General features: G+C 40.2%; 1 protein-coding gene across 1 annotated transcript; it reads right to left on the bottom strand.

Moving 5' to 3' along the window:
* Positions 1 to 2601: 2601 nt before the first annotated feature.
* On the bottom strand, positions 2602 to 8215 carry LOC130990258 (probable disease resistance RPP8-like protein 4). The gene is made up of 3 exons (XM_057914492.1): positions 7469 to 8215; positions 2995 to 5224; positions 2602 to 2754 (listed from the first exon to the last, which is right to left on the bottom strand). Exons 1-2 carry the CDS (start codon positions 7898 to 7900, stop codon positions 2999 to 3001), a joined length of 2658 nt encoding a protein of 885 aa, XP_057770475.1. The 5' UTR covers positions 7901 to 8215; the 3' UTR covers positions 2602 to 2754; positions 2995 to 2998.
* Between the last annotated feature and the right edge of the window lie 1995 nt (positions 8216 to 10210).

Raw genomic sequence — 10210 nt, 5'->3', positions numbered from 1 at the left:
GTAAAGTCTGGAGGAAGCGTGGGTAAAACTCTTTTCTTCTTTCTGAAAAAGTTAGAAAAATGATCCTTCACTTTTGCCTTGATAACCGCCGGGTCCTCGGACCACTGATTGTCAATCAACGACCCGGCGATCTCGTTCTTTTTGCGCCTGCCGATGATACACTTGTGGAAGAAGTTGGAGTTAAGGTCTCTGTCTCTGATCCAACTAGACTTTGCCTTTTGCTCAAGGAGGCAACTTTTATTCTTTGATTGGAGAATAGATTGGCTCTCACTTCGTTTCTACGGATGATCTCTTGCTCGTCTAGAACAAATGCATCATCAATTGTATCCCAAAGTTGTAACTCATCTTTCAGTTTTGCAATACTGTAATCAATGTTACCAAAGGAGTTCTTATTCCACTATTTCAGAGTTGCCTTCAACTCTTTGAGTTTCTCTTTGAAAATGAAATAACTCCAGCCAGAAAACCTGTTATCATTCCACACTCTCTGAACCACCTCATTGAACTTCGGGTGCTTTGTCCACGCATTAATGAACCGAAATGGTTTCGGTCCCCAGTCCACCGTTTTAGTAGAGAGAATGATTGGACAGTGATCGGACAACAATCTCTGAAGACACCTGCCGGCTGTCGAAGGCCAAACACGAAGCCAATGCTCATTTACTAGGAATCTGTCAAGTTTACTTTTACAACCTCAATTCGTTTGATACCAGGTAAACTTCTTCCCTTGAGTCCTGATCTCAAACAACTCACTATCCCAGATAAAAGAATCAAAAAGCCTGGAATTCGATCCACCAACATAATCCCCTCTTCCCACTCTTTCACCCGCCTCCCTAATCGCATTGAAGTCCCCCAAAATGCAAAGGCACTTATCCCTATTCTGCTCCGAAATGGTTTTAAACATATCCCAAAGAACAACTTTTTCCGACACCTCAATAGGGGCATACACATTAATGAAACAACATTCGATGTTACCTGATTGCCACTTCCCATTAACGATCACTGCTCCTGGGATGTCCCATTTGCTTGACGCCACGAAGCAATCTTTGTTCCAAGCGCTCATGATCCCCCCCCCCCTCGATCTACCATCCGCGTTCCTGACGGCGTAATTGGCGTTGTCCAGTCCCCACCAAGCTTCACACACCTCTCCCGAAAATTTACCATCTTTGTTTTCTGAATGAAACAAAGATCGAATTTGTGAAGACCAACATTTGCATTATTCACTTACTTTCAAAGCCTTACGCTATATTCAATACAACTTTCTACTTTTTCGACGTCTTTTCCCGTGTTTTACTATTTTCTGTTATTACTCGTTATTTTTGGACACAACACCATGTCATTATGAAAAATATACTCCCTCCGTCCCGGCTTTCGGTATCCAGTTGAGAACGGCACGGGTTTTAATAAAGTGATTGATGTGTTGTGAGTGGAATAAGGGTCCCACATTTTATGTGAGAGTTAAAATAATTAAAGTGGAGTAAGGACCCCACCTACTTTTATCAAAAATAGAAATGGATACTAAAATGTGGGACGGCCAAAAAAGGAAAGTTGGATACTAAAAGCTGGGACGGAGGGAGTATTTTTTTTAGTAGATGGAAAGAGTATTATAAAAGTTGTGTTAGACTATATTTCAATTTAAGATTGATAAGACGAACCCTCCTATTCAATTAGGAAAAAATTATGACTGGTAGTTGTGAAATTGATCAAATGTGTAAATCTTTTCACAAAAAATGAAGCAAAATTCATTAACATAAAAGAGTGTTTGAGTACATTCATTTAATTTAGGTATAAAATGCCTTGTTTATAAAAGAAGACATTTTTCATATGCAATTTAAATAATAGAACACTTTTACCTATTAACACTTTTTTTTACATAATTATTAGATATGTAGATATAGATTATTGCAGAAAATGTGGAATTTGGAAGAAACATTAACTTTTTTTTTTTACATAAAAGTTAGATGTATAGATATAAATTATTGCAGCAAATGTGGAATTTGAAAAAAATATTAACTTTTTTATTAAATTAAAAGTTAGATGTATATAATATACTTCATTCGTCCCTAAAAATTGTGACCCATTTAGAATGGCACAGGTTTTAAGAAAAAATATGATAATTATATTTGAATGGAGATCGAGTTTCACACATTTTTGTGAATAGTGAGAGAAACTTTGTGAAGTCATTTCCAAATAAGGAAATATCACAATTTTCAGGGACGTCCCAATATAGTAATAAAGTCATAATTTTCAGGGACGAATGGAGTATATTACTACAGCAAATGTGCAATTTGGAAGAAACATTACAATGAAGCATTCTTCACCTGCTCAAAGAATTTTTACTATATATACTCTTTCAATTCATAATATCGTTTTCACTTTTGACATTTTAGTCCGTCCGCAATTTTATTCCACTTCTATAACTATTTATAGCAGTAAAGTCCACAAACCAATACACAATTTTGAACAATATCTATTACTATCAACTACCATCTACCACTTCATTAAAATACGTGTTGTCTACAAAGTGGAAACGATATCGTGCACGGAGAGAGTATAAAATTCTAATATATACATCTAAAATGTGTTGAAGTAACAAAACTTGAATGACATCAAAGTACAAATCTTGAATAGAAGATCCGACGGAATAAGCAAATCGTTATTCAACAACATAGATTATTCACATATTTGTGGAATTCAACACAATAAACATATATATACGCCATATGCTCTCTACTTCGGCGGCAATTTGCACGAATATGCCTGCGTTAGATCATCAGCTACCAATCAGATCGGAAAATCCTAACATACAGTTAAATTTTTTTGATACAATGGGGCATGTCAATCAGCCAATCGGATTACTGAATCGTCAGATTTTGAAAATTTTCTAGTAGCACGATCGGGGCTATTTTAATTAAATGGATATATTCTACATGTTTATGTCAAATTAAAGTAGGTATGTTTATGAATTATGAGCAAAGTAAGGAGATCAAAAAGTGATACCTGGTCATGCCTCAGGAGGAAAAATGGAAAGCCTAAAGTGACGCACAACATTGTCCTGCTTTATCTTGGCTTCAATCTTCCTCGCCGATGCAGCTGCGCGTTTGGAACGAAACAAGTCGAGCTTCAGGAAGCTGGGCACCTGCGCAAGCTCGGTGGGGATCTGCTGCAGATCCTCACAGTTGTTGAGCTCAAGGTGTTTCAACCTCGGGAAATGATGGTGAGAAGCCACCCAAATCTTCAAGTCCGTGCGCCCAATATGCAAGATCTCCAGATGCCGGAACCCGCCGTCGTGCGCCTCCCAAATCTCACCTTGGAACGCCTTGTCCTTGAGCTTCAGCACCTCAAGCTTATCAAGCGATCCTATCACAGACATGTGCCGCCACTCCAGCGAAGTCTCACACAGTGTAAGACTCTTCAATTTCGGCGGGAATTTATACGCCGGGGGAAGCCCGCGCAGGTGCACCGTCCCCGAAGCTGGAACGGGAAACACGTCGTTTATTAGCTTCAGCTTCTCCAGATTGCTCAAGTTCCCCAAGCCCTCGAACGCCCCGTTCTTATCGCCCAGGAGCAAAGCTAGTTTCCCACGAATACCCAACTGCCTAAGATTACGAGCCCTGTCGAAGACCTCTTCGGTGCAGCTCTCTGGTGAGATGGTTCCTAGTGTCTGCATTTTCTCACCAGCTCCTTTACTGCTTTTACTCACCTTGGCCAGCTCGGCTGATGCGTTGGTCTTGAAATGCCTTAGCTGCGTCATGTTCAGAATATCCGCTTTGATCACGAGCGTTCGAGCGTCTGTTTCCACCACCAGTGTCTGGATGTTCCATAGCTTGGAAAATGGAGCTGGGAGGACCTTCAAGCTGACGGACAAGACAAGGTACCTCAGATGAAGCAGTTGGTACATATCACTGGGGAGTTTCGTGAATTTGATGGGCTCGGCGTCCAGGACTCGTAGGAGCTTGAAGCCTCCGGGGATAGCTGAGATGTCTCCGGCAGGCATGGTCGTTTCGTCTCTGGAGAAACAAACAAATGAGCGAACACTAGGGCCAAAAGGCTTCCTTGAAACAAAGCTCACTACGTTGGAATGGATGCACAGACGACGGAACTTGAGCTCTTCAGCGGCCGAAGGGTGGAAGCCTCCATGACTGGACATCTTGATCTCTTGTAAGAAGCCTTCTCCTTTGATTCCAGCTTCGTTTAAGCAGAAGTCACGAAGCATGTCGTGGATGCGGCACGTTTTAACCTTCCCGTTGGGCTTGAATTTCTCTGCTCTCACTAAGTTCCTGTTGATGAGCTCCTCCACATAGTTTTCAGCAGTTTCTTCGAGGCTCACATCTTTCTGTTGTATTAATCCTTCCGCAATCCACAAACGGGTCAATTTCCAAACAGAGATCTCAAAGTCCTCTGGAAACATTCCCAAGTAGAGGAAGCACTCTCGCAAGTGGTAAGGCAACTTCTCGTAGCTCAACAGTATGATCTTTTCCAAGCGTTTGCCCGCGCTTTCATCCTTGAGGTACGTGTCGAAGCTTTGCGAGACATGCTGCCAAGTGGTTTTCATGGCGGTGGTGTCGCCGGAAAACTTCCTGACAAGGATGCCTCCGATGACTACGATCGCAAGTGGAAGGCCATCGCATCGCTCTGCAATCAGCCTTCCTTCAACTTCCAACTCCGGAGGGAACTTAGGCTCTTGGAAGACTTCCAACTGCAGAAGCAGAATGCTTTCCTCCAGCGTGAGGAAACGCAGCAAGTGAGGGCCCTTACGGCGGTTGACATGCCAACCAACTTCAGCCTGGCGACTGGTGATGAGGACTTTCCCTCTGGCGTTGCACTTTGGCAACGCGATGTGGAGCCTATCCCAATCCTCGCAACTCCACACGTCATCCATGACCAGCAGGAACCTTCCGTTGTCTAGATAACCAGCAACCGCGTCGGCCAACTCCTTGTCGGATTTGCTTCTGATGTCGTCGGTGAGGCCAGTGAACTCTTTGAGAATGGCCAGAAAGATGTCCTTCTTTGTGAACTCTTGAGATACGTAAACCCATATGCGTGTGGGGAAATGGTAATGAATTTCAGGATCGCGGAAGATCTTCCCTGCCAATGTGGTCTTGCCAAGCCCAGGCATTCCAACAATGGAGATCACCTCAAGCTCCTCACATTCTCTGCACAGATATCCTTTCAATTTGTAGGCCTCATCTTCGAAACCCACCACATTCGTTTCTCTTACTTGGGGGGCCTGTTTCATCACAACAATCAAACAACTATGCTATTATTATTCTTCAACAGATCTACTATATTCTGTGTCAATATTGTAAGAAAAGATTAAACAATCGAGCAATATATAGCAATAAACAAACATTGAAATATACATCAATGACACATGGCGTGGTTGTTTTCCACAACTAAAATTAGATGTTGGTGTAAATATGAAAAATTTAGGGAAAATTAAAATTTATCGTAATGAACTAACGATGTACAAGAGAAAACCTTCTTATTGTATCGTAATGATTTACTCCATCCGTCTCACAAAAACATGAACAAAGAAAAATACACGGGTTTTAAGAAATGTTAGTTGAGAGTTAAAGTAAGTGAAAAATGGGTCCCACTTTAAAATGTGTTGTGAGAGTAATGAATTAATTAAGGAAAAGTAGTGGTGGGTCATGATGTACTAAAATGGAAAGGTTCATGTTTTTGTGAGACACCCCAAAATGAAAAAACGTTCATGTTTTTGTGAGACGGAGGGAGTATAATTTCTCTGAATATGTCAACATTATAAAAAATTCAAGCTTGCCCATAATTAGTAAATAAATAAAATAGATATTTTAAGATAATAAAAATAAAAATTAGCTACTGATTTGAAAATGATTAAGAAAAACATACTTACTTTTAATAAATAAGACTGTGTCACGGTGAACTCAAACTCAAGACATTTTGACATTAGGCATTATTATTATATGGCTTAGTTCATGGCCAAAAAATGATTTAGTTGTGAATTGCTCATTAAATATGAAAATTCGCAATCAAAAATAGGTTTGATCAGGAATTGCTATATTTAAAAGACAATTCACTAGTGTGTGTTTGCCACGCAGTAGACTGGTTAATGCAAAGGTCACAAATCTTGGATTCGAGTTCACCATGATGCGGAATTTAAATTATTTATTTAATGTTATTAATCTATCAAAAAAGATAAGTCACTATCAAGCTTATTTTTAATTTTAAATTTGTCCTATTTAAGGGACAATTTACAATCAAGAATAGGTTTGGTTCTTAATTTGATTTTGAATGTTTATCACTATTTTGACTATTTTCATATATTAAATCATAATTAAAACATGAAATAAAAATGATGAATTAACTTGAATTTTATACTTTTCATTATTACATAGAGTAAATTTTAGAAACCTGCTTATTATTTATTCTATCCATTCCGTTAAAAGTGACTCATTTTTCATTTTAATCTGTTCCGCTAAAAATTGTTTAGAATTATCTTATTTTATCAAACACTTTAAAAGAGCTCATAAGTTATTTTAAAAAATTTATAAATTTAATTCTCTAAAATTCTAGTTTAAATTTGACTAAAGAAATAATACAAGTCATGAGTGTTTTCCGATATATCACTTCATTAAATTCCAAACAAAAGTTTCTTTTCGACGAATGGCCGAAAGGCTTATAAGGTCGGCTAAACACCCTCTAACATGATTTTTATAAAATATTGAATTATGAGCTTACAAGCTCTTTCAAAGTGTAAGGCAAAATAAGTTTCTAAAGAGTTTAGAAGTCATAAAAATAAGCTTTAAAAACTTATACCAACTTAATTATTTTTTCATTATCTTTAGTTGTAAATTTATCATGGAAAAATGAAGGATAAACAAAATTTCATCCTTTAAATTTTTTTTTTTCTCTCATTTCCTACAAAATAGAATTTGACCATAACTCATTCCTCATTTTCACTACAAAGAAGGGATGATATGATCACACCAAAAATGAAGGGATAATATTATCCCTCGGCCTCCTTTGTAGTGAAAAAGAGGAATGAGTAAGGGTCAGATTCTACTATTTTATAAGAAATGAGAAAAAAGAAAGGAAAGATTTAAAGAATAAAATTTTGTTAATCACTTCTTTTCACATGATAAATTTACAACTAAAGAGAACACCAAAGAGAACGCACCCTTATATGTAACACTCATTTTACAAAAATAACTTAATTATAATTTTTTAGTTTTATTATATATTATTTTAATTTTATTTCACTTTGATTTTTCTCTCCCTAATAAAGATTCTCTCTCGAACTAAAAATTTTCTCCCTAATTTATGAACTTAATTATCTAAACATTATAAGCACTTTCAAATACCCTCTTAATATGTAATGGCCAACGGAAGACTAATAATTAATTAACATTAAAAAAAAAAAAAGCATAGGATGTGGATCAAGTGAAGCATATAGGTCTGAAATAAGTGAGAGAAATAGGGGTTTACTGACCTCGTCTTGGTGGTGAGCGGCGCCATCTTCAACCTTGATGTTGGCGAAATCGATGATATTCTTCTTGTCCTTGTAGATGTCGTCGATCTTCTGGAGCACGGCTTCGACTTTGTTGGCGATGCTGATGACCTTGGGGGGGCCTTGGATGGCCCTGAGGAAGTAGTTCTTGCTCTTGGCCTCGGCGGCCTGGGTGACGTAGGCGTCGATTATGTCCTCGGCTTCGTACACGGCGTTGCGGATGCGGCGGATGAGCTCGCGCAGCTTCTCGTCGTCCCTCCACTGCTTGGGGGCGTCTTTCAGGAATGCTTTGAAGAGCCGCAGATGGTTCTCCAGCTTCTCCACCTGATCCTTGGCATCCTTCAGCAGACTCGCGTGGTGGAGCAGCAGCTGCTTCAGATTCTCTAACAGGAACTCCACTGCTGCGTCCGCCATTGAAGTCTCTCTCTGCCTTTGACTACCTCACCATTACCCTCCAATAATTTATGCCTACTTTTTATATAAATAAACGAAAAGATGCCAATGGGGTGAAAAGAGCTGTGGAAATTAAAACTGTCACTTTCATAAAGTATATACTACTCCCTCCGTCCCAGCCCAATAAGTTCAGTTTCTTTTCTGGGACGTCCCACTCCAATAGGCTCAGTCCTATTATAGAAATAATTAGGGCTTGTGTAAGTGTAAGTATGAGGATTAATTAAGGGAGATATACTCCTAATTAAAAATGCTCATTACACACTCAGCTCATTCACCGAACTCATTCACAAGTTATTTCTATCATTTCTCTCTCTACTCAAACCCTACAATCGAAAAGGCGCCGACCCTTCTTCAACCTCTGCCGCCGCTCCTCCACCGATCAACCACAACCCACCTCTTCGATCTCCTGTCGTGATGTGCACTCCAAAACCCCCTTCGATTTGTCCAGAATTCAACCAATCATTGGTTGAATTCGTCGATTCCGAGTCTCTGAGCGGTGGTCACGTCTCCGACTCGCAATTTTTCGATAGCTGTGACTCTCGTATAGATCTTGGTGGCTACTTTCCATGTCTTCCTCGAGAGGATAGAAGGAAGGCGGATCGATAAAAATGGCCAAATTTTATATTTTTTCAATGTGTGGCCATAAATTGTGTTTTATGCTCCATTTTGGCTACTTCAAAATTTTAGTCTATTATTTATAGGGTTAACCGGAAAATACATAAGTTTTTTTTTATTTTCTGGTTTATATCACGATCTTCTAATTTGACTTTCAAATACACCAATTTATAATTAGTTCGCAATTTTTCCACGGCGGGGGTATCCGACGAAATTAAAGCTGACCTATCACTTACTTGACAAAATTGAAACTGATGTGTCAATTTTTTTACGAAATGACGTCGTTTCATTAAGAATTAAAATAAATTATATTTAATTAAAAGGGTTATTGCCATAAAATACATCAAGTTTGTCAATTTTCTGGTTTATATCATCACTTTTTTTTTGTCAGAAAATACATGAATTTATAATTTGTTCTCAATTGTCCCATCATTTACAATTTTGCCCAAATTAATCTGAGGTGGCAGCCGGATTGCCAACGTGGTTGCCGAAATTGCCAACGTGGCTGCCGGAATTGCCAAATCACACATACACACCTCTCTCTCTCTCTCTCTCACACACACACACACGTACACACCTCTCCCCCCCTCTCTCTCTCTCTCTCTCCCTCTCCAACCCACCCGACCGTCCCCTTCTTCCCTCCCCCAACCCCACCCATCAGACTGTCCCTCTTCCCCACCCACGCCACCACCACCAGCCCGGCGGAGCCCCTTCCCCCATCCCCGCTGCAACCACTCCCCCCCTCCAATCCTCTACAATTGGTGATTTTGTGGATAGTGATTTTGCGGATTCCCTACAATCCTCCTCATTTTCGAGTTCCCCAAAATCGGCGCAAGATTCAATTTCCTCAAACGATAGCAGAGCTTCGTTTTTGGAAGCGGATAATGATTTTGTGGGACGAAGCTCGAGGATAAATGTGGCAGATTTAGAGGGTTTTGGGAGCGGCGGTGGAGGGGAAAGCTGCTGGCTTTGGGGGCAGAGGAGAAGAGGGATTTGATAGCCGCGACGGGGGCGGCGGAGGAGGGGCGGTCGCATCTGAATGAGGACCACGACGGGTGCTGTTGCTGCGGTGGCAAGGGCGGTGGCTCTGTTGGGTCTGCGGCGGAAGGGGTGCTTTGTTGGCGGGGCGGTCGCTGCTGAACAAGGACTGCGACGGGTGCTGCTACTACGGTGACGGAGGAAGGCGGCGAAGGGGGGAGGTTCTGCTGGTAGGGGAGGGCGGCGGAGAGAAGGCTCTTCTGGCGGGGGAAGAAGGCGGCGGCTCTACTGGTGGAGGAGGGCGGGAAATGGGGGGTATGTGATAACACTCATTTTTCCATGGTTTTTAGTGTTCATATAATGTCATTTTTATAAGGAATTGAGTGTTGGATGATTGTTTTGTGCTTTTATTGCTTTATCTTGTGAACTATGTTACTTGCTCGAACTTTGATGGATTTTATAGGATTTTCGAGATGGAATTTGGAAATATTGTCAGAAATAGAAGTTGTAGTTCGTCTCAAGAGGAGTTCGTGAGCGCAAACAGATCGTAAATCGGAGTTTGAACGAGAAAGTTATGGCCAAAACAACAAAGTCGCGCACAGCAGTGAATAGTGTTGACGGAAATTTCCGAATTTTCGGGAATTTTCGGGTTTTTTATATTTTCTCAGTATTTTCGAG

This window comes from Salvia miltiorrhiza, chromosome 6 (genome assembly GCF_028751815.1).
Source record: "Salvia miltiorrhiza cultivar Shanhuang (shh) chromosome 6, IMPLAD_Smil_shh, whole genome shotgun sequence".
NCBI lineage: Eukaryota > Viridiplantae > Streptophyta > Magnoliopsida > Lamiales > Lamiaceae > Salvia > Salvia miltiorrhiza.
The sequence above is the reverse complement of the archived record's forward strand: the minus strand, read 5'-3'. Positions and strand labels throughout refer to the sequence as shown.

Coding starts and splice junctions, on each gene's coding strand:
- LOC130990258 (XM_057914492.1), bottom strand. CDS start 7,900: ATGGCGGACGCAGCAGTGGAGTTCCTGTTAGAGAATCTGAAGCAGCTG. Junction 5,225..7,468: donor CCGCTCACCACCAAGACGAG/GTCAGTAAACCC, acceptor GTGATGAAACAG/GCCCCCCAAGTAAGAGAAAC.